We start from the raw sequence: 26,172 nt of genomic DNA, 5'->3' as shown, positions 1-26,172 counted from the left end.
TAAATGCTAATTTCTATAGTATTCGCACGCACAAGATACCGTTTGTTTGTACACCCTACCACTTTTAACAATGGAAAGCATAAACGATATCAAAGGTGCTCAAAATTTAGTCATTTCATTGATGAATTTATAATTTATAACCTTGTTGCTATCGTGTAACTCTTAAGCATAAATTTATTTGTTTCATGTTTTGGGTAAATACATAGTTTGCTTTTGGTTTCGTAGGGATTATTTTTTTTACACATGATCATTGTTATCCCTCTATATTTTTGTCCGTAAAACAGATTCTTATACAGTATTTTGTACACAGGAGCAGTTTGCTCATGTCCGTAAAACACATTCTTGTACAGTATTATGTACACAGAAGCAGAGTGCTCATGTCCGTAAAACACATTCTTATGCAGTATTTTGTACACAGAGGCAGAGTGCTCATGTCCGTAAAACACATTTTTATACAGTATTTTGTACACAGAGGCAGAGTGCTCATATCCGTAAAACACATTCTTATACAGAATTGTGTACACAGAGGCAGAGTGCTCATATCCGTAAAACACATTTTTATACAGTATTTTGTACACAGAGGCAGAGTGCTCATATCCGTAAAACACATTCTTATACAGAATTGTGTACACAGACGCAGAGTGCTCATATCCGTAAAACACATTCTTATACAGTATTTTGTACACAGAGGCAGAGTGCTCATGTCCGTAAAACACATTCTTATACAGTATTTTACTGAAGTTGAAGCAGTACCTCATGTGTGTCGTTTGACCGAGCCTGGTGTATTAAAATGGAAAGTCTGTTTGCTCTCATCGTCTGATACTTATTATGATCATTTCGTATTTTGAAACAGTGTCATTGTTTAAAAACTTGTTCAATATAACACATTTGGAACATACATAACACATTAAATGGAGACTGATTTTATGAAGATATTCAGAAATAATGCATTTTTAAAGCAATTTATTTACTCCTATTTACCACCCTCCACCGAAAAGAGGGTCATGTGAGACTGAATCGTTTACATGTATTTATTTATTGACTGTGATCATTCTCACGCTGCACAGCTTGGAGTTCATGTGCGGTAGTGAGACGCCAGTCTAACATGAACGTGATTTTTAACCTGATCTCATTGAACGCAGTAGGTACAGTGATCGGAAACACTCCCGTATGTTTCTACCCGTATCAGTTTTGAAAACAAACGGCATCAAGGACATAACACGTAATTTTATTTATCAATTTATACTTTTAACCTGATTATTTTCAGTGTGTCAGAAATGCTCAGCTTGTTGGCATTTCGAATCAAATGGGAGTCTCTTTAATAACATGGTCGGCATACTTGCATGAGTGAGTCTATGTTTTCAAGCAACAGGTGTGACGTGGTTAACTGTTTTTGATCATCTTAATTATGCCGTAAATTTTGGAGTTACGTTTCTTTAGACACACGTATACAAGAGTTCCTGTCTTGTATTTGTTAAATTTAGAATAACAAATATTTGTAAACTAGACATTGCAAATATTGGACGCAGACGACACAGTTTTTATTGAATTGAACTGTTCTATAAACCAGAAAAGGACTGAGCAGACTCTATACTTGCCTACATCAGGAATGTCCTTTTGGTTAGGAACGTCAGTAAAATGACAGTGTTAGGGACCCTTGGTGACAATCAGGTTAGAAATTATAACACGATGAATGAAATGACAAATATTTGTGCATTTTTCTTTATCATTGATGCTTTTCGTTTCTACAATCGGTATGGGAAACAAACAATCGGGAGGGTGTGCGAATACTATAGTAATGAACATTCAAGATAATGTTATGTATATTTAACTGTGTGTGCTTAACTTCTGACCACGATTTTTAATTGTAGATAATGTAAGCAGCATGTTTACATATCTAACATTTGTTCATTATTGTAATTGTTATTTGGTAAGATGTAAATAGGATGTCAAAATAATATTCTGGACCCAGTCTTGTTTACAATTTCGACTTGCATTTTCCATTGGAATGATTCACATCGAGGCCAAATGAAAATGTGTATAAATAGGGATTTTGATAAACAAATAATTTATTCCTGTTTTAAGATCAGTCTGTTGGAATCGTTTCCTTTTTTTTTGTTGTTGTTGTTGTTTGCTTTGAGAGGAATTATGTACAATATACATTGTAATTACTAAAGTGGGTTTATTGTCAACCGATTCCAGGACATTTTGGATTGTACCGTTGTGTTATATCGGGACATTTAATAATATTGTAATCCGTCCCAGACATTCTATGTTTTTTTCACTTGTCATAGGATATTTAGAATTATTTGGAATTTATTTTATTTCACGAATACTGTAAGTGACTCTTGAATTTTCAAGTGGTATTGTAGAGAGATAAATCACTTAAATTGTTGGTTTCACTTTATTTCTGTTACATCTTTGAAGACTTAGAGTCTTAACAATGTCTTCATGAAGTAAGTTAATGTTAATCGAATTTTGAAAGTAGTTTAGTTGCAGTTGCACGCATAAACCTAATTCACTTTGCTGTGCTACAAAACTGATGCACGCTGTACGCATCATTGATTATGTAAGATCTGTTTACCACGCAGTGATATCATAAAGATTACTAACAATATCCAGCTTCTCTCTGCACAATCGTTTTCAAGCTCAAACTTTAAAAAAATACGCTGCATTTTCATTATGTATCTTTCAAAAGGTTGTAAAAGTAAAGTTGGAAATCACTGAAGCGTCTGAAACATCGGTGCAGAAGTACACGGAAACATCGATGCAGAAGTTCAATAAAGCCGTCAGAAATAATTCTACATTGGTAACATTCGGTCGTTTCACGAAGTTTTCCAGCTATCAACATTATTATTATTATTATTATTATTATTATTATTATTATTATTATTATTATTATTATCGAGGTAACATCTAATAATGAAATAAGCACCTTATAATTACTGATTAAACCATCCAACAATATATAAGTACCGAATATAATGGTCATAACCGTCAAATTTGAAGGGAAAGGACTTCAGCGCGGAATATAAAGATATGACCGAATAAAACTGAGAAAGAGCCATATAAACAACAACATATAATAACAACGCAACTGCATATGATGACAACACTGTCACATATGTCAAAACCACCGCACATAATGAAAAAACTACCGCACACACACACACACACACACATATATATATATATATATATATATATCTATATATATATCTATATATATCTATATGAGGATACAATCACCGGATGTAAATGCTCCATCCATAATAATGAGGACGAATAACGTGCGTGTGTGTGTGTGTGTGATTTGGATTTTTAAGGTAGCGTTCAAGAAAAAATCAGTTATATCGCTACGATGTCTGCAGTGTGGCAGTTTACAGTGATGTCTAGCACTGGGGCATCATGCCGCAGACATGTAGCATGATGTCCCACCCAGTCACATTATCCTGACACCAGGCCAACAACCTGTCCTAACACTAACCTCTTAATGCTGAGCGCCCAGCGAGGCAGCTGTTAGTATAATGTTTTATAAGTCTTTGGTATGACTCAGCCGGGGTTCAAACCCGCGACTTCCCGCATCCGAGGCGGACGAACAACACAAGTAGTCGTAGCGTTCCATAAAATCATACAATTTGTGATAATCTGGATTGGCATATAGGCCAGAACTGGACATAAGTTTTGATCGATCGATCGATCGAGAGAGAGAGAGAGAGACAGACAGACAGACAGAGAAAGAGAGAGAGAGAGAGAAACGAACATTACATACATTTTGCTCAAAGTCGGCAACATTGTAATATGCATGGCCTAATTTTCTATCTAGCTCTGGTGAATCCAATTCTTTACTACTGCTTGACAACGGACCATTCATATTTGTCGGTTGATAGATAAAAGCCTGGAAAGATGTGAAAAGAATTTCATTTGCTAATCACATTGCATGCATTCATATGCCACTAAATGTCGCTAATTTTCTCCTTAATCGAAGTTATAAAGATAACGTATTGATGAATTTTTTGAATGAAATTAAAATATAAAATCTACAAATTCTCACAATTGTAAGCACCTTTGTTTCCGATTGAACGTAACAGTGACTTAAGTTCTCAAACTGGCAACTGATGGACCGGCGACTTTTCTCACTCGCTAGTCAAACGTTAAAACACTGCATCCAACTGACTGCTGATATCACTGGCTATGTGTTAATATTAACTCGTATTAACTATTTTGTTGCAGAAGGTCTGGCAGTTCCCTGCCTGCCATGATACAACATATCCATGTTCAGTTTGCCATAACGTCATAATTTCTTCATTTGACGAACAGCATACAAACCTTATACCCAAATACTTAACTCTGCAGTTCAGTGCATACCAAGAGCAGAACATAACATTTTATACAACTGTTTTCCGTCGTATCAGCTGAGACAAACGTCAGTCGAAGCAGTAGTCAATACGTGTATACATTCAAATCATAAACTGGATTAAGATTAGTCTTAATCTGCATGCAACTAACCAGGGTTCGAATCATCTTAATCGTCCAGTGTAATGTTTAATTGTTAATCAAGCGTACTCATCGTCTAAATATGAAAACCGCCCAGTTCAGAATGCCTAGAATGAATGTCTTGTTGTGCAGATATAACATTTTAAATATCCAGTCCTTTACACGAAAGCAAAAAAAAAAAAAAGGCCTGTTCGATAAGGGTTGTTACGTCTCTTGACTTATTAAGTCCTCTAATTTACCCATGATACAACGCTCTTCCGGCGAGCAAATCTATATGCTGTGATGGAGGCCAACAAAGCATCGAATTAAAGTTATCCAACAGTATATAATGTGTGTATATATCTTATTAATCACGTCTTCATTTGATATCAATTTATAAGGTTCTCATCAGTCTAAATCGATCTATGCTAATAAAAATGTGTTAAAATGCAAAATAAATTTATTTTTTATTTTTTAATCAGTATCGCATGCGAATTTTTTGATTTTCATATCCTTCAAACGTGCCTCTACCCATGCCGCTTTGCGATGGTACCACATATTTCGATGCTAATACAATAGATTTGAAGAAAAGATTTCAAGCTATACAACAGCATATAATATGTGTAGATATGCTATTAATGACTTCTTCATTTGTCTGTCCGTTCCCCTAATGCTTTCCTATATGAACGTTGCCGATCTTCATATGCTTGCTACATGCGTCTACCCATGCCGTTTTGCACTGGTGCAGTGGTGCCACATATTTCGATGCTAATACTATAGATGTGAAGCATAGAGCCCAATTATACATATAATTTATTCTGCATGGACAATACTGCTAACTATTAAGTTCGACCTTTCTTCAGTAATTTCAATTTTGTTCCGGAAATTTCCTTTGTTATGGTAAATTTAGGGACTGGATTTTGACAGAAAACAAAACATGAAATCTATGATGTCTGGTTTTTTTTTTACTCATGTTAGTATATACAAGTATATAAGATGATTTATTCATTGACAATTGGCATTCATAATCTAATTCAAACATGTACGTGATATTTTTAAAAAGCACATTCTTATTACATATCAGACAGAACTGATAATTTGCTTTGTTTCTAACGTGTCATCTCCTGACAAATCTTATTCATATTCCTCTTCATCTAAGCAAAATATATTTCACTAAAAACTGATTATTACATTATCTAAGTTTGCCAAGATAACAACGAATATATTTAAATATGTGTATGAGGATTTATAATAATAATAATAATAATAATAATAACAATAACAACAACAATAGTAATAATGCTTTAAATAGGAGAATGTATGTGTTATGGGTTGAATTTAATGATAATAATATAAATTCAGTCTGTGAAACACATAAACACGCTATCACACTTTTATCTAAATTTAAGCACTCAAGTTGACGCATTCGTAAGGGGTATTGCTCACCGGAAATAGAGATTGTAAATTCGTGCATATGGTGTCTGTTTTCAATTCACTGAAGAGCTCTTCAAGGGAGTCTATTTTCAGGGGCGGTAACAACCCTTATCGAACAGGCCACCGACGCTTTTCAATAATTTCCCGCCCTTTCCTGCCCTTAGATCGGGGTTTGTGCAGTGTCATACGAGTATCCCATGCAGTATCGCATAATGTTGGATGCAAGCGGGAGTGAGTTTAAGTGGATACCCTTCTCTCACTTCCCTATTTAATGATCCACATTCAGTAAAAAATATTTTAATTTAAAAAGTATTGCAAATAGTATCAGGAAAAAACAAAGTAGTCCCCTCCCCGAAAAAAATAATAATGCAAAAACAAAACCTTACAAGGTATACAAAGGTTAAAAATGTTAAATCATATCAACTGAAAACAACAAATTCCATTGTAGTAAATGACACTGCCGAAGTTGTTTTTCTTTGAATAATAAGTGCTAATTAAATACTTCACATTAAGTATTAATATTTACATATTGGAGTAGTCTCAAAACCAGTACAATCCTGTTTCTCTTGACAGTGATATAACGACACCAATATAATAAAACAATTTAGAGAGTTATAATTATTTTCAAGCAGGACAAGAATCCGTATGAATGAGGCAGCGCGCGCTAATGGTTGTATAATATATTTGGACCAGGTTAACATGAGCTTTATTAACACGCCCCTATTTTTAAAAAATATTTAGCTTCATCAGATCTCCACATTTCATCGGTATTAAACAAACGCGGGTTAAATTTGGCTGTATATCGGCAGGAGAGGTATGTAGATTTAAGATAGGACATTGAATAATACTGTTACAAAAAGGTAAATTAATTACGGCAGATATTTTTTTACAACTCTATTTTCCATCGGACGTAAGTCAAAACAGTTTACATTGACCTAGCTTGCAGATAAGGGTATATTATTCGATTTCTTGCTGGAATCAAAACAATTAACGTACATGCTGGATATTATGTTTATTAACTTTAGACTGGCTACATCTTGAAAAACCTACTTGTTTTTAACTTGACTTGAACCACCACCATTGAATAATTAGAGTTTTCATTTTTTTTCAAGCGTTCTGTCCCTGGATCATTCATACAAATATATTTTTTTTATAGTGTTTTTGTGTTTTGTGGGTTTAACGCCTTTTTTTAGCACAGGTTAAGGTATGCGGACATAGGTGAGATCTGAACGAGCTTTAAAGGAAAACACCTTACTCTACTCGGCCCGTCGTCAAATTTGAAAGGTATGCATATATTATCACAGGTAATTGCACAAAGGTATGCATATATTACCACAGGAAATTACACAAACGTATGCATATAGTACCGCAGGTAATTACACAAAGGTATGCATATATCAGCACAGGAAATTACACAAAGGTATGCATCTATTATCACAGGATATTGCACAAAGGTATGCATATATTACCGCAGGAAATGACACAAAGGTATGCATATATTATCACAGGAAATGACACAAAGGTATGCATATATTATCACAGGAAATGACACAAAGGTATGCATATATTATCACAGGAAATGACACAAAGGTATGCATATATTATCACAGGAAATGACACAAAGGTATGCATATATTATCACAGGAAATTACACAAAAATGCAGACAGTTCTTTAAACTTGAGATGTTTTGCTACAAACCAAACCCAATATCAGCAAGAGCTTTTTGCGGATCCGAGTTTAGTCACGTGAACCTTAATACTAGTGACATAATCGGTTTGGTGAGGAATGGTCAATAATGTTACAAAACAAGAATAAAACGTAGATAAAAATAAAGAAACTATTAAACACATAAATGGGAATAAAAACAAAACAAGCTTAAGAAGATAGACCTACAGTGGTGTGTGGGTCATATAACCTTGTTTAATCGATATCAGTAGCTTTAGTTGGATCTGACACGGGCTCCTTCGCAATTAAACATAACTAAATGAAATGATATAAACTTTACGTTTCCTCATTTGCTGATCGATATAAAGTTTGACCAATTACTCTGTTTAAATATATAAAAGTAAGTGAGAAAAAAAATGAAACAAAAAGGTAGACCCCCGCCCCCCCCCCCTTTTTTCCCCCCCGTAACACGTGGTAGGCCAGGTCAATAGACAAAACAAAGCAAACTTTGACCGTTGAGGCTAATAACCTTTATAATGGTCCCATATACTCTGGCATGATAGCTCCTCAGACGGACCTGATTATCAAAAATATAGCTTGACAAAATAAAACTACACAAAACAAAAGCAAAATAAATACAAAAGGCCAAACAGGCCAAAACGAAATAAAATATTGACCTCATGCCTAGCTTGTGAGTCCCTGTTAGTCTGTGAGTCTCTGTAAAGCTTTTGATCATTTGTGGGAACTTGAGGCAGACCCGAATCGTACGTGTGGACCGTGTTGTCAAACCCGTGCCGCTCTTGCGGGTAAGAACCATCCATGTGAGACATATGTACTGATGCATGGGTCGTACTTATATTCGAACGGAATGACCTACAAGTAAAAGTTTAAGACCACTGAAATTCAATTTCTGAAGCAAATGGGGAAAATAATAATTAAAACAAACGAGAAATTGCATCTTCAGGATGATCTCTAATTTTCTTTCAAAGAGTATGGCGTTGCTATTGATTCTGATCCTCTATTTTTTCTTGAGGGAATCAAAGTAATAACGTAGTAAGTATTATTAATAAATAGCTTTAAGACTTAAAAAGTCTCCTTAATAGACATATTAATTACAGAGATATGATATATACATGAGCTAATAAGTGCTCATTGTTGAAAGTTTATAGCCCTATATTATTATATATTAAAAATTAAATTAACTGTAACTGTTTTACATAAACTTGTCTCTATTGAGAAGACTCAGGTCTGGGGTAAATTTAAAATAAGGCAGACTGTATGGGCAATAAACCGTAAGTTACATGACATACATCTGAGACCTATTAAAGTTGATTACCATCAGTACTGTGATTGTTTTCAGAAGGTGGATTCATCTTTTGTTCAGATTCCGGATTGTTATCAAAACACACAGACACAGAGGCATATATATATATATATATATATATATATATATATATATATATATATATATATATATATATATATATATATATATATATATATATATATATATATATATATATATATATATGTGTGTGTGTGTGTGTGTGTGCGTGTGTGTGTGTGTGTGTGCGTGTGTGTGTGTCAACCGCTTGGTTTCAATGTTTTGCTGGATACGCGGCCTTAGAACATTGAAACCAAGCGGTTGAAGCGAAGAAGACTAGAAAAAGAAAGCCATGCACAAATAAAATTATCTTTTGCAGCCGACACATTTTCTTTTAAATAATTCTCTAAATTTCCTTAATAGCCTATAATGACTACTATAACTATGAAAAATCCCGGCTATAATTTGCGCTTACATAAATTTACATAAAATAACAGATCTCATTATGGCTCATCGATTTCTAGGTTTATAAAAATATTTTCCAGTATCAGCAACAAGTTGAAATAAACTAGCTGAAACAAAATAAAGTTAAAGTTTTAATTCCTGTAGAATCAGCCATGTAAAGTTTTTTAAACATAACCGTTTTCTGTTTTATTTGTTTGTCTTGTCTATGTTTTGTATTTGCCTTTGAAAAATACTCATTAAAGAGTCGAAAGCGCTTAGGCCAATTAGATACTAGTTTTGCACTGTTCGTTGTTAGTTTATTGCATTTATCTTAATCAATCCGTGACACATGTGATCCCTTGCTGGATCCTGTGCACTTGAAAGGATTGCTATTCGCCATATGATTTGTATTATATATATATATATATATATATATATATATATATATATATATATATATATATATATATATATATATATATATATATATATATATATATATATATATATATATATATATGGTCATGATCATGGGATTAATATTATCTATGGTCAGACCATAGATTTTCCTATTCATTGATATGTTGTTTGTTTGATCTTAAATTTATTCTATTAGATCTCAGCTACTCGTAACAGTCGATCGTTAATTCAACACTGAAGTTGTTGGAGGCTAACATTTTCAACTCCGATCGCGTCAGCTCTCTGGTTGTTTGTTTAATTATGCAATTCGAGTGTTGGAAAATCACAAACGCACTGAAAATATTGTAATCGCTCTGTCATGTGCATTGTATAATTTAGTTAGTCATGAATTCACATCATTCTAATAATAATATAAGCGCCCAAGCCAATTTTATTCTATTTATCTAACTCCTATCCAACGACTAACCACCAACCGATATATAGTTACAAATAGTCTTAAATTATCTAACAGAAAGAATTGAAACCATCAATTTGAGAAGAAATTTAAGTACAGTTTTAAGTAAAATCAGAAAGTCACTTATTTCTCTACAATATAAAGTAAAAATCTCATGAGACAATTACAGTATTTTGAATTAAAACCCAAATAATCATGAATGTCCTATGATAAGTCTCAAATAGATTGAATGTTCTGAATGAATTCTTATAGTCTTGACTTTTCTGATATTAGACACTGATGCAATCCAGAATGTCCTTGAATGAGTTTTTAAATAATCCAAATTAGAATAAATCTAAAAGAAAAAATGGGCACTGTAGTTATTTCAATGAATATTTTAAAAACACAATTCCTCTGAATGATATATGATGCCAACAACACAACAGCAAAGTAGGATCATGGATTCGCACAGACTGATATAGAACAGGAATTAATTATTTGTTTTTCGAATTCAGATTTATACACATTTTCGCTTGACCTAGATGTGACTCATTCCAAGGTCAAATTCCAATCTAATTGTAAACAAGACGGGGCCTAGAACATTTTAACCTCACATGCTATGTAAACATTCCATTTACATCTTGCAGTCAAGAACAAATGTTTGCTAAGTAAACATTCTAGTACTATCTGTCAAAAGTGTGCGTATATATATATATATATATATATATATATATATATATATATATATATATATATATATATATATATATATATATATATATATATATATATAATTCTTTCATGCACATTCAACTCTACCAATCATAATACTACTTACTCATCGTCCTTTCCGGTGTCCTTATCCTTGGAATTCACGCATGCTTTTCTCAAAGCCCTGCCTCCAAGAAAAAGTACTATTACGACTACAATTACAACAGCTGCAACGCCGCCAATAATGGCGTAGTCCTTGACCGAGAGAGAAGAAGGAGAGGAGTTTCCTTTGGGTTTGATGAACTCGCAATTCTCTCCAGAAAAGTAGTAGTCTGAATTTGTATCCAGACACCTGTATGTGTAAAAATGTATAGACAAGTCAATTATACGACATACAAGTTACACATTGTCGAATTTATAACCAGACACCTGCGTGTGTAAAAATGTGTAGCCAAGTCAATTAAACGATATACAAATTATTACACAGTGTTGGATTTGGAACCAGAAATATGTGTGTGTGTAAAATGTGTAGACAAGTTAATTACACGATATACAAATTATTACACAGTGTCGGATTTGTAACTAGACACCTGTGCGTAAAATGTGTAGACAAATCAATTACACGATATGCAAATTATTATGCAATTGCGTATTTCTATCCAGACACTTGTGTGAGTAAAAATATGCAAACAAGTCAGTTACACGATATACAAATTAGTATGCAGTGAGGACTTGGAGTGGATAATAAGATCACACCCGCCATTTTCCAGATATAATTATAATAGTATAATTGTCACTGAAAATTGGAGACGAGAGAGTCATTTTAAGAAAAACAAACTAATCTCTATTCAAAATCGAAAACTTGAATAAATATTAAATGAACCCCTATTTACTTATTTCTAATAGATATATCCGTACTTTTTGTAACTTTGTTTCTACATGAATTAGGAAATAATTCATCAGTTTTTCAAATGTATGATTAGACAAGCCGCGAAGGTGCGAGTCAATTATAACGGTACATTTGAATAACTGTTCAGTATTTTGTCTATACATATAGAAAAATGTATGGATGTACCTAATTTAATCCACATCATAATCATTTAGCAATTGTTAAAGATGACGTTTTGGCAATGGGAAATTATAATTAACATGTTAAATCGTAAATTGTTGTTTACTTTCTCAGAAATAAAATGAACCATTCCAATGTAGATGCAATTACAAAACCAAGTATACACGAATATAAGACAAATGGATATATTTAAAAATGTTGCAGAGATATTTGACCACCCTCTTGAGTGGAAGTAATGGATATAATTGATCGAAATTCATCAATCTTGATGAATGTCTGGCATTCTCCTGGATCCTGCCTTGTGTATGTAGTGTGTGAATCAATGGATGGGGAGAAAAAGGACAAAGAGAAGAAAAGGCAAAGTGCTCTATACATTTTATTTTTAAAGCAGTGTTACGTACACAAGGCCATGAAATAGAAAAAACCAATGCGTATGTTTGATGGGGATGCTTCAATCTTGTGGAGTGGATGTAATGTATATTGGATTTAATTTATATTTGATTTAATTTAATTGTTTGTAAGTTTTATTTTTTTAAAGTTTCTTTACATGTCAATGTATTGTAATTTTGTTTACTTGGAATTTTGTGTAGTCAAGAAAATTCAGTTTGACCTGACTCTTTTCGAGGACACCTATTAATAAAAACACTGTTTCTAGTTTTGACCTAGTTCCTGGGCTTGATTGAGGGTCAAGAAAACAACTTCTGGTGGTGAAATCGTGGCTGTACTGTACTACGTGCCATTAGACTTGTATATACCTTCTAAATCTTTATAGAATGTCATCACGTGACCCTCATCCATGAATGTGTTTTGCGTTTCGAGTTACTGTATATTCTTGGTTTATAGAGATGTTTCTCAGTTTGGGCTTAAAACACTTGACGTCAAGATGTTCGTTTGTTTGTGGTCAGTTTGGGAATTAAATTTTAATGTTTATTCGAATTATTTGGATTCAAAAGGATTAGTTGTTTTTCCTCGAAATATATGAGTGCTCATACAGAATTCTTGGACAAAGACATTTCATTAAATTTTATTGGGAAATTCAAACACAGGATTATTGTTTGCGAATAGCACAGAACTGTAGACACAACAGCAAATAATAGCTACAGTATACGTCATCGCCGTCCATCTTGGATTTTTCATCGGGACTCGAACTTGAATCCTTTAGAACAATTCATTACTAGGACTTCTAATATTTAATTCGTGGATTATTTTTGGATTTGATTCTTAAAACCGTAAGTTCTTATTTTAGGAACAGATAGAAAAATTTCAGATGCAGAAAAAAGCCGACGCTCTATAGAAATTTCATTAAACTTGCATGTAAGTGACTTTGGAATATGTAAACCACTCCTTGCAGTATAAACTTTGTTTTTTTGTTAAATATATTTTAAATTTGCCTTTTACTTTCGGGAATGATATGTATGTATCAGTGAGTGCCGTTTTACCCGTTAAGCACACTTAGCACTTGCTTAAGGAACGAGCCCAACCCCTGATGATAAAACCGTTAAAATTGAATGAATTATATATGACCACTTCGATCTGCTTCTACGAGTATTTTGATTTGATACTGATATATATTCAGTTTCATTTTGATCTCGCCTTTGCTTAAAACTATTTTGTATCAAGTTGAACAACATATGTAGGAACATAAATGTTTCTTCCATGTTTATCTATGTACCAGTTATTACTCTCTCTCTCTCTCTCTCTCTCTTTGTTTGGGCACTCAAATGTTGATTGCTCTGATGGGCTGAACTCTTAAGGGACATTTAGGCGGCTGTTAAAAAAGAAGGGTTACTGTCATCGAAATCATTGAATTGTATAAATGTCTACTTTAACTTACATTCTTTCTCTGTCTCTATCTCTATGACACACACACAAACACATACACACACTTAAACCGTATTAGCTATACAGTATATGACGTCACCAGTGAACTGGTAGTCCGGTCTGTAACAACAAGGTCATAATTCTATTTTTTTTCTTGTATAAAGTCATTTGCTAGTAGAAATGAATGTTCGACCTCTGGCGTCTAGCTGAAATGTTATCAATCTCATATGATATCAGAATATTAAAATAAATCGTTCGTGGTCAGTTATTTTTTATTTTAATTTCTCGCATTGGTTTTAGTCCTATAACATTTTATTGGGTCGCAGCATGCCGACAATGTTATTTTTCATGCGCGATCGTAAACCACTTTTTGATAGTTGTGTTTTCTAGGTATTGTTTAACATTAGATTATTTAATTATCTTCATTTTGTTCTCAAAGAATGTTTACAAACGCATTATAGCATCATGAAATTTATTTTGAGAGAAAACTGGAATTTTTCGCTTCGACAAAAATCCTGCTTTTATTTTTAAAAGTATACTCCTGAAGTTTTGGATTCGACCTTAGTGCCAACACAAATATAAATTGGTGGTACACATACAGAGTTGACGGTTTTCGTAGGTTATCTCCCATTTTCTTTATCACAGGTACATCTCATGTATATTTGAATTGTTTAATAGGTTTGTTGTTGTTCTATTAAGGTAATATAATAAAAAACATTGTTTAATATCATTGTAGAGTCTGAGAGCCATTTGAAAACACGTTTATCTTACCTGCACTTCAGCTTGCCATCTCGATGGCCAATATAACACTCTCCATCATTGTGACAGAAAGTCCTATTAAGATCACATCTGTCTTGACAATACATCCTTCCCCCAGAGGACTGTTGGCATGTATATCCAAAAGTGCAGATTGTCGGTGCAAGAAAGGAACACAGACTACCCATGCTGCCATCTGTTATACCAAAAATAAACAAAGGGAGTTTGCTATCGCATACGGTCATTCTAAATTGTGTGTTTGCGTGACGTGGAAATACGGTACTGTAAGTATGCAATAATGGAAATGCGGTACTGTAACCATGCGATAATATATAATGCAAAACATCCAAATATTTGGGAGAAAAGGTTAAGTTTGCAATATTAAAAAACCAAGAGAAAATGCCAATAATGAATATAACAACCATCTTCATCATTGTCATAGTCATCGGTTGCTGGCACGCTCTTCATGACGCCAATCATCCCCATGCCTTATCATCACCACCGTCATCATAAAACATCATGGTTTTCGACATCGTTGTCTAACTTATCCTCCTCCTCCTCCTAATTAGCGTGTTGATTTTTACCTCATATGCTAATTACACACTCGATTCGCACCTCAGTGGTTCTGGATTCAATCACTGGAACACGCACAGGCAAGATTCGGTTGCTGCACGTTGCTTCGGGGGATTAATTTATGGGTTTTCCAATTTTCTTTTACCTCAAGATGCATGCAAGTTAGACCTTCGATTGTGGAAAAAAACTAAAATTTTCGTGTAGTGTCTGTAATGTATGTCTACTTGTGTGTCTGTTTTTACGTCTGTTTATCTCCTTCGTTATATATATATATATATATATATATATATATATATATATATATATATATATATATATATATATATATATATATATATATATATATATATATATACAAACATATGACACAAACTGGCATCGGTAAGAAGTCTGATGAAAGGGATTGCCGGTTATACCAGAACGGATGGATTGGTAGTCAGCTCTATGTGAATTCCAAGACGTTTCAATATTTTTTATGGATATATTGCAGAAAATCTAAAATTAAGTAAAACATGATAAAATATAAGACGTTATCATGTGTAAATTATGTAAAATGTATATAAAATTGCAGATAAAGGTAACATTTAAAATCCCAGCAACATGAGAATATGACTGGAAGAAACCTTTATTGTCGCTGGTTTAATGAAAATTTAGATGCAAAATATATAAAAACCTGCAAGTAGAGTGAATGAAAAATTTTCGTGTTGAAATATATGACATTTTTAATTGGATAAAAGAATAAACGTAAAGGAAAGAAAAAAGAATTTTGGAAAAAAATTAATATTTTGCCATATTCCGTTACTGAATGGTTATATACATTTTTCTGCTTGGAAGCAAACCACTGTAATAAATGAAACCATTGAAAACAATCAAAGCTAGTCGGTAAAGTTTATAAAATGCTGACTAGGTTAAGCCTGCCTTACTAGCTAGTCCAGTGTTACGGTTTAATTGGCATGACGATCTTGTTTGATTGCAAAAGAAATTCTTTTGCATTAGATTTGTTAAAATTTGTCCAAATTACAGTGCTGGAGTCCGAAATAAAATTGAATGCATTAACGAGACTAAATATAGGAGAACAAAATGGCTCCTGGTCATTCTGTCAGATAAAAGTGTTTTCAGATTAACTAATGTTCGCAACAACTTTATCAAGTTGCATTTCTGATATAGTTATAAAACGTACACGAATTATCTTACCCTCTAACTGGTAGGAATAGGAATTCCTTCGAAGTATCTCTGGATGATGGCCAGATATGTTCAAATTCTTTAGTACTGCTGAAGCATTATTCGCTATGAATTTTATTGCATTTTGGATCACAGTCAAGTCTGGTCTAAAATTTACCCTCAAATCGGCAACAACGCTACCATTCCTGAAAGAGGAATAAGAAACCGACTGGTGCATCATGGGTTCTCTAGAATGCCATTATCCGAAGGTTTTGTAGAGTGGTCTTTATTTCAGTCTCATTTACCATCTACTGGAAATAGGTGTCCGCCATTTTGTGGGTCCAACACGCAGAACAGTATTAATGACATAAATTGTAATTTTTATATTTTGCTTTATTTGTAATAGGTCCATATAAATGTGTATGATGTATACTATGCCATGTCGATTTGCCCAAATCCCAATATGATCATGGAGTGATCTTCTCCCAACATGACCAACCCGTTGGCGGGTAGCGATTTCAAGGGAAGTAATTATGAGAACTTCGACACCGTATTGAAACTACGTGATGGAGGTAAGTTATTCTGTATTATAGGCACCTGTATCAACATTTGCTAACATTTATGACATGGTTGGCGTTTCATACCCTGTATCGGTAAATGCTATACTGGTATCACATACAAATATTAATAAACTTTTTTTGTGTGATAAATGCCAATACTTTCTGAGGGCATTCGATTTTTTCCATACATATGATTTGTTACTTGGCTTTAATGTATAAAAAAAAGTGTATCACACAGAAAAATCTATTCTTTGATACGTATTTTGTCAATGAATTGGTTTACGCCAGATATACGTCAAGTTAAAGATTTAAATAAATTTAAGAGAACCCGTTCAATGCTATTAAAATAAAGAATGCATCCGAAGCAAGCTCACCGAAGGGCCCAAACTGCCCTCAGGATAGGGTCGGTCTGGCCGCCGAGTTTGATAGGGCCCTCATCTACAGCTGGCGGCATTTTAACCCTATTGATTACAAGGTAGACCATATCCATATATATCACATGTGTCAAACTCAAGGCTCGCGGGCCACATCAGGCCCGGCGAACAATTATATTCGGCCCGAGAGAGAATTTTAGGCAAAAATATTTTTTAATGGCCCTGCGATATAAAGTGCAAATCAAATTCCCTAATTAGCAGCCTTGCCAAGCATCCAGCTCTGACAAATTGGCATAAGAGCGAAAATGGGCATGCCAATGATTTTTTTGTTATTAAAACTTTTTTCTATTTTAATTTATATTAATGTTTAAAAAAGGTTTAATTTTCCGCTTATTGAATGTTTATCCTGTTCGGCCTGCAACATTACGTGTGATTTGAGTTTTGGCCCGCTGAGCGATTGAGTTTGACACCCCTGATATATATTAAACCATTTATTGTTTCCTGAATCTACCTGTTATTACGTTGCCAAATACTTGTACTCCCACATTCTCATGACATTATTACTTTTCTGCTTCCAACCACTACTATTACTACTACTGATATCACTACTATCATCGCTGCTGATGCTACTGCTACTGTTTCTGTAGCCACAAATAAAACAACATCGCCACCAACAACACTAACACAATTACTACTACTAGTACTGCCACAATTACTCTGATTACAACTACAACCATCTCCACTACCAGCACCACCACTACTACTAATGCAGCCTTTGCTCTTGCCACGTCTAATTCTGCTGCTACAACAACAAAGCCTAGTACTAATACTACTGCTACTACTACTACTACTACTACTACTAAAGGCAACTTACACAAATTGTAAAATATCTATCGATAGAAATCCAGGTATCAGCTTGAAGACTGCCGTTAGCTGTAACAAAATAAAAAATATGTATGTATGTATGTTACAAACATACGCACGCACGCACTTACATATGTATGTATGTATTTTTTTTAAACGTAGCTTTAACAATTGTTCAGCCATTTCGCTACGATGTCTGCAGTTTGGCAGTTTATATTGATGTCTAGCACTGGAGCAAGGTGTTGCAGACATATAGCATCATGTTCCATCCAGTCACATTATCCTGACACAAGGCCGACCAGTCTCAAAATTAACCTTTTAATGATGGGCGCTAAGCGAGGCAGCTGTTTGTAGCATTGTTAGAAGTCTATGGTATGACTCGGCCGGGTACGAACTAGCGACTTCCCACATCCGATGCGGACGCTCTATCCACTAGGCCACCGGAACGGTCATGTATGTATGTATGTATGTATGTATGTATGTATGTATGTATGTATGTATGTATGTATGTATGTATGTATGTATGTATGTATGTATGTACCTATCCACCCATCCATCCATCTGTCTGTCTGTCTGTCCACCCTCCCATTCATCCAGAGATATTCTAATATATATATATATATATATATATATATATATATATATATATATATATATATATATATATATATATATATATATATATATATATATATATATATATATATATATATATATATCATGATGCTACTACAATCAACACTTTTTAACCTTTTGTCCCTCAGTCTGTGTATGTCTGTATGTGAATGTATGCACTGCACAAAGCTATTTTTCAAATACTTAAGAAGGGTTGCTTTATCTTGCAGATGTTTGCAAATACTACTACTACTACTAATTATTATTATTATTATTATTATTATTATTATTAATATACCTGTTGTTTAAATTCGTATTCAAGCATAATGTATTGTTCTGAAGTTTTCTTTCTGAGGTCCTCAGTAAAGCTTAGGGGAACAGAAACAGATAATTCCAGCTCCGCCTTTGTTTGATCTACACATAAAAAAGCAAATTATACATGAACAATTTTGGTATCATTGAGCTTCATACCTTAATATTCATCATTCCTAAGGAAGATCTATGCATTAAAATGTTTCTAGCATAGCACGCATGACCAAGAAGCACTCAATCATTTTGAAAATTAATCACTAAGAAGCCATGTTTTTGTTTTAAAGGAATTTTTTTTCGAGTTCTTCTTACAACTATAGACATCAATAACGATCGAGCCAAATCTGTAAGTAATTAATTTGTGAAAGCAGTGGGTGTCAGCATCCGTAATTGTTTAATCCATTCCGATCATGAGACGAGATGAAATTCAGATGAAAGTGACTCGAAATTTTGAAAGGTTTTAGAAAGCTTTTATTTGATTTGGATATAATTTGATCGCAGATATAAAAAGCTCTCGTCATATAAGTTTCTTAGAGTATCTTGACACAGCTTGGAATTAGGTAACATATCATGTATATTTATCTTACTTTCAGTAGTGTTCTAACCGGGGAGGGCGGACAATGCGCCAGAATTCTTGGGGCTCCTAAACCCCTTTGGTCCATCACCGTTGTCACGGGCACCATTTACCTTTAGTATGTCACTGCTTGTCTTAGTGAAAGTGGCAATGTCTCTGAGCAGTTCGCACAAATCTGACAACCTTTTAAAATGGTTCCGCGTGGATCTCTATAGTCTGGGTTTATCTTCGTTGTTTGCTATATAGTTCAAATTTACTGTTCTTTGTCAGTGTTTGAAAGACTGTTAAAAGATTAAATTTATGGCAATGGCAATCAGTTGACTAATGTATAAGCGAGAGATCCGATGCAAAGTAGTGACGTCATAGCTAAATCCATCATGGCAACTTTCGAGGCGCAGATTACCAATGCACACGTTTGAAATTAGTCGCCCATGTCTTTAAAACAAAACTGTAACTATCTGGCACATATTTCCATTCACTTAGCATATCAATTCAAGGCATATATGCAGTTTCCATTCACTTAGTATGTTAATTCAAGACACATATGCAATTTCCATTCACTTAGTATATCAATTCAAGACACTGATATTATTTCCATTCACTTAGTATATCAATTCAAGACACTGATACTATTTCCATTCACTTAGTATATCAATTCAAGACACATACAATTACCATTCACTTAGTATGTTAATTCAAGTGAATGATATATTTATTTCTATTCACTTAGTATATCATTTTAAAGCATTGATACTATTTCTATTCATTTAATATATCAATTCAAGGTACTGATAATATTTCTATTCATTTAGTATATCAGTTCAAGGCACTGATAATATTTCTATTCACTTAATATATCAATTCAAGGCATTGATAATATTTCTATTAATTTAGTATATCCATTCAAGGCACTGACAATATTTCTATTCACTTAGTATATCAATTCAAAGCACTGATAATACTTCTATTCATTTAGTATATCCATTCAAGGCACTGATACTATTTCTATTCATTTAGTATATCAATTCAAGGCATTGATAATATTTCTATTAATTTAGTATATCCATTCAAGGCACTGACAATATTTCTATTTATTTAGTATATCAATTCAAGGCACTGATAATATTTTGTATTTATTTAGCATATCAATTCAAGGCACTGATGATATTTCTATTCATTTAGTATACCCATTCAAGGCACTGATACTATTTCTATTCGTTTAGTATATCAATTCAAGGCACTGATAATATTTTGTATTTATTTAGCATATCAATTCAAGACACTGATACTATTTCTATTCATTTAGTATATCAGTTCAAGGCATTAATAATATTTCTATTCATTTAGTTTATCCATTCAAGACACTGATAATATTTCTATTTATTTAGTATATCAATTCAAGGCACTGATAATATTTTGTATTTATTTAGCATACCAATTCAAGGCACTGTTAATATTTCTATTCACTTAGTATATCAATTCAAGGCACTGATAATATTTCTATTCATTTAGTATATCAATTCAAGGCACTGATACTATTTATATTTATTTAGTATATCAATTCAAGGCACTGATAATATTTTGTATTTATTTAGCATACCAATTCAAGGCACTGTTAATATTTCTATTCACTTAGTATATCAATTCAAGGCACTGATAATATTTCTATTCATTTAGTATATCAATTCAAGGCACTGATACTATTTATATTCATTTAGTATATCAATTCAAGGCATTAATAATATTTCTATTCATTTAGTATATCCATTCAAGACACTGATAATATTTCTATTTATTTAGTATATCAATTCAAGGCACTGATAATATTTTGTATTTATTTAGCATACCAATTCAAGGCACTGTTAATATTTCTATTCACTTAGTATATCAATTCAAGGCACTGATAATATTTCTATTCATTTAGTATATCAATTCAAGGCACTGATACTATTTATATTCATTTAGTATATCCATTCAAGGCACTGATAATATTTCTATTTTTTTAGTATATCAGTTCAAGGGACTGATAATATTTCTATTTATTTAGTATATCAATTCAAGGGACTGATAATATTTTGTATTTATTTAGCATATCAATTCACGGCACTGATAGTATTTCCATTCACTTAGTATATCAATTCAAAGCACTGATAATATTTCTATTCACTTAGTATATCAATTCAAGGCACATATGCAATTTCCATTCACTTAGTATGTTAATTCAAAGGAACTGACACATATTTCGATTCATTTAGTAATCAATTCAAGACACATACAATTACCATTCACTTAGTATGTTAATTCAAGGGACTGACACGTATTTCAATTCATTTAGTATATCAATTCATGATACATATGCAGAGAATATTTTTTTTCTTCCATTTATGTTCACTTATCCATTTATTGAGCTAGAATTTTGAAATATCAATAAAGCAAGTCACCTCTAACGATGTTACCCAGTCTAACGATGTTACCCAGTCTAACAATGTTACCCAGTCTAACGATGTTACCCAGTCTAACGATGCTACCCAGCCTAACGATGCTACCCAGTCTAACGATGTTACCCAGTCTAACGATGCTACCCAGCCTAACGATGTTACCCAGTCAAGCGAAACTCGTCCGTTGGTATGCATTGTTTTATTCATCGATTTAAAAAAAATATATAACAATTATTGGATCAATAATATTTTTACTTGTAGATAATTGTATTTACCCAGGTCAATTTCTATGATATATGGTTTTCTCGTGTTCTCCGAAACAACAGGTTGGACTGAAAATCAAAGAAAATTGAAAACAATTAGTTTGAAAAAGTCAGTCATGAACAAAGCAAATACTAACAAACAGTCTTGTTTATATCCTTGCAGCAACTTTTCAGTCCTCAAGTATCACTAATACCGTCAATACCATAAATGCGTTCATATATATAAAAATAAAATAGAGAGAAGATAGAAGCTAACTTATTGTTTCCATTGAAACGCTTAGTTTTAATATCTGAGAATAACTAACAATATTTGACCTTCCCCTCAGTTCCAATGCACGTGCTTTGCATCGCTTAATGTAAAAAAAAAAAAAAAAACCACAAGGAAGAAAAAACAAATCATGTAACTGAACTTAGTTGACCAGAGAGAAAACAAATACGTATTACGCAGGGGAGAGATGAGAGTTTTTGAAATGTATCTATTTTTAAAAATGACACTTCTTTGAAACTAAAATCAAATTTAAATATGGAAAGTCTTCTATACAGTTGTTTGCTGTCATTTCTGACGATCTGATCTTCGACATCCACATAGTATCTTTATTATGTTAGTTGTTCATTATCAGGTGTTGCATACTTTATGTATTCACTATGTTTCGAAATAGCAAATCATGGATATAATCTTTTCATTTTATTTATCAAAGATGACCTGGAGAGAAAGTTTAAAATAGTAAGAGAAAGTGAAAGGGGAGATAACTCAAGCAGCAGGGAGGGTGAACAGACTCTAATTGACTTGCCCCCAGAATCGCAAATTAAGCCTTCAAAATCTCCACACAAAATCGCAAAATAAGCCTTCTAAACCCCCACAAAAATCGCAAAAAATATCAGCTATTGACTGGGGTACCGAGTATGAGACAGCACCCTCCCTGCTGCTCTCAGCCGAATATTTTATCAAGCCAATGTGGGTATGTGAGAAAGCTTGCCGGTAGCTTCTCGTGGGTCGGTGGTTCTTTCCGGGGTTTCCGCCAGGTGCTTCCTCCGCCATTAATACTGGCCGCCATGTATAGCATATCTTGTGCTGAAAAATGGCGTTAAACCCTATAACAACAACAACAACATCAACAACAACAACATCAAGACCGATTCGATATCTCGACCGTGGATCATGTACATTTATCGTTATAAAACCATGCGGGGTTAACTCACTTTACTAAATAAATTTTTAAAACGATTATAATCCATGTCTCCGCTACATCATGTCTGATGAATATTTCTCAACGTATGCGTATCAACTCCGTTAAACACAGCAAAAATATTATAGTTATCCCTGATCACATTAGGTATTTGTGTGTATCGTTGAGTAACATAAATCACGTCTGTGTTTTTATGTCTTCCTCGAGAAAATATCCGAGCTGGATTTGATTGTTTATCCAGCATCACATCATCGTATGCAACTAAATTATTAATAAACCCATCAAGGTCATTCACTGACGGTGCATCATCAATATCAGTAATAAACTCAATAACATCCTCGTCGTTTATCGTCCTCGCGCTTTCATTAAAATCCTTGAGTGCTTTGTAACATCGTTGACCATCAACTGATGGTGCAACTAAATACAACTTATCCCATTTCAACCATCACAATATTAAACTAAGTAACAGTTGTGTTTTACCAGACCCCGACGGTCCAATTATAATCATTCGGATAGAATTTGGCAGCATTGGATGATTTTAACCGGTTCTCGCTTTTTTGTTGCCGAAAAATCAATTACATCCATGTTGTCGAAATATACTTATAATATGGATCTATACTGTATAAAATGCAGGGCGCATACCCCGACAAGTGGACTAACAACTATAACAATAAAAAACAAACGACAAGCACTTATGGGCAAGTGTGAACGATGTGGTACAAAAAAATTAAGTTTATTTCCGCTGACAAATCAACAGGCAGAGTTTTAGAAAATGGAGGTTATCAAATAGAAATGCAGTTCTTTCTGACAAACAGAAAATATTGTGATTTGTTTTTTTTAAAAAGTTTGTTATGACGTCCCCTTGATTGACATCTTGAATTTCCGGACAATCGTCTCCGGTATCAGTTACGGAATTCAAATTTCATAGCATGTGCACAGTGCCAGAACTTTTATGTACAAATACTTTTCGCGAAAGCAGTGCTTGTGCTAGAAATAGCTTAACCAATTGAATAATACAGTCAAATATTGTATTTGTGGCGTAGATGATGGACGTAGGATGATACTGAAGGAAAGCGAGACCTGTTTCATTTTCAGTGTATTAAAATGAAACATGAATTGATGTCGAATGTCAAAACCGAGTATTGTTGAAATGCTTTTACAAATATGAAATTATACATTAACGATTGGTTTTTTGAACTTGAACGATAACTTAATGATTGATTTCAGCCCATGAAAATTTAAATTCATTACACGTCTCTACTTGTTTGTGTATAAAATTTAAATTCATTGCACGTCTCTACTTGTTTGTGTATAAAATTTAAATTCATTACACGTCTCTACTTATTTGTGTATACATTTCTTTATGCGTCTGTTTATTGATGGATCTTTTTGTTTGTGAACGAATAACAAAGACGGTTGACATTTTAATCTTTTATTTGAAGGAAATAGGTGAAACGTCACGAATTTGGTCTATTGCAGTGGGCATGCACAACATAATGAGATGTATTTGGATATATTTACACACAAAATGAGACGCGCTTAATAATTATGTGGGAAGAACAATGCTGTTAAGTGCCGGTTTTCGTGGCTAGGGAATCAAAATGGCGGTAGAGGGAGTGAACATGTTTTGTGACGTCACATAAAAACAACGGATACTTTGTGTAATCATCAGTTGTCAATTTGGTCTAATAAACGAAATGATAACATACGTGTTAACAGCATCAGTTGCGGCTAATTGGAAAATATCTCTAATTCATATCAACTGAAGGTTAATTTTGCATTTGGCGAAAGCGTGTGTACTAATGTTACCCTTGTTTCCTGCTTCATAAGTTTCTCCCATTAACAAAGTATTTAGAAATTGGTAACCAATCTTGAAAAAGTCGTACTCCGCAGCTTTTGTTAGATGCATTTTACAGTGGGAGTAACTTATGTTCTTTGGCCTTCAATACAATTTTGAACGTTTGCAATGGATGATATATATGTTCGTACTATTTCACTAATATGGCCAATAATAAGTGAAAAAACACCAGAGAAACATCAATGCGGCATAATTTGCATATTCAAACAAATACAATTGTATTGTTTTATACTTATATTTAAAGTGACGACCTTCATGTTATAAGAGACCATTCCATAATATTAATTTTGAACTTTGAAAATTAAACGTGATTTAGAAAAGCAGGCATTTGACGATAGAATTTATAAAATCTCTTTCTTTTTTATGCAAAAAACAAAAAACAAAACATAAAACTAAACGAAGAATAAAGACACACAAGAAGAAAAAAACAACAAAAAAACAACGAAGAAAAACCACCCCCAAGAGTGGAAAACCTGAGCATTTAAATGGTATGATAAAGATGAAGCGATGCTCCCTCCCAAACCTGTCAATATCCAAGCTAGCACATTACTTAATTATGCATATTTGCAATGAAAATTGCATAACAGAAAGTATTTACGAAATCAGAAGAGTAGAACGGACAAGCAAGGGTTACCTGTTGTAGGCTTTATCGATGTTTCTCCTGGAAAGTGGAAACCAACATTTCACCTTTGCATTCATACAACGTTTGATTTGATGAAAACGAATCAGAGCAGTTTATTATTGAAGGTGTTTTGATTTATTGATAGAAAAAGCTTGGCAAGTATGAAATATTTTGTCTCATTGTATATATATATATATATATATATATATATATATATATA

General features: G+C 33.3%; 1 protein-coding gene across 11 annotated transcripts in view; it reads right to left on the bottom strand.

The window, feature by feature from the left end:
* Positions 1-26,172, bottom strand: part of LOC149790230 (uncharacterized) — a 54,047-nt gene that overhangs the window by 3,209 nt on the left and 24,666 nt on the right. For all 11 annotated transcript variants that reach the window (XM_089972256.1, XM_089972258.1, XM_089972251.1 and 8 more), the window contains 9 exons: positions 25,965-25,991; positions 22,298-22,354; positions 19,000-19,115; positions 18,097-18,155; positions 16,322-16,494; positions 14,570-14,750; positions 11,036-11,260; positions 8,254-8,449; positions 3,773-3,898 (listed from right to left, as the gene is read on the bottom strand). In XM_089972256.1, the coding sequence (XP_089828382.1) occupies positions 3,773-3,898; positions 8,254-8,449; positions 11,036-11,260; positions 14,570-14,750; positions 16,322-16,494; positions 18,097-18,155; positions 19,000-19,115; positions 22,298-22,354; positions 25,965-25,991 (1,160 nt within the window). The remainder of the gene's footprint in view (positions 1-3,772; positions 3,899-8,253; positions 8,450-11,035; positions 11,261-14,569; positions 14,751-16,321; positions 16,495-18,096; positions 18,156-18,999; positions 19,116-22,297; positions 22,355-25,964; positions 25,992-26,172) is intronic.

This window comes from Sinohyriopsis cumingii, chromosome 10 (genome assembly GCF_028554795.1).
Source record: "Sinohyriopsis cumingii isolate HCF-2022 chromosome 10, ASM2855479v2, whole genome shotgun sequence".
NCBI classification, from domain to species: domain Eukaryota; kingdom Metazoa; phylum Mollusca; class Bivalvia; order Unionida; family Unionidae; genus Sinohyriopsis; species Sinohyriopsis cumingii.
Note: the sequence above shows the minus strand (reverse complement) of the source record. Positions and strands in the feature narration are given on the sequence as shown.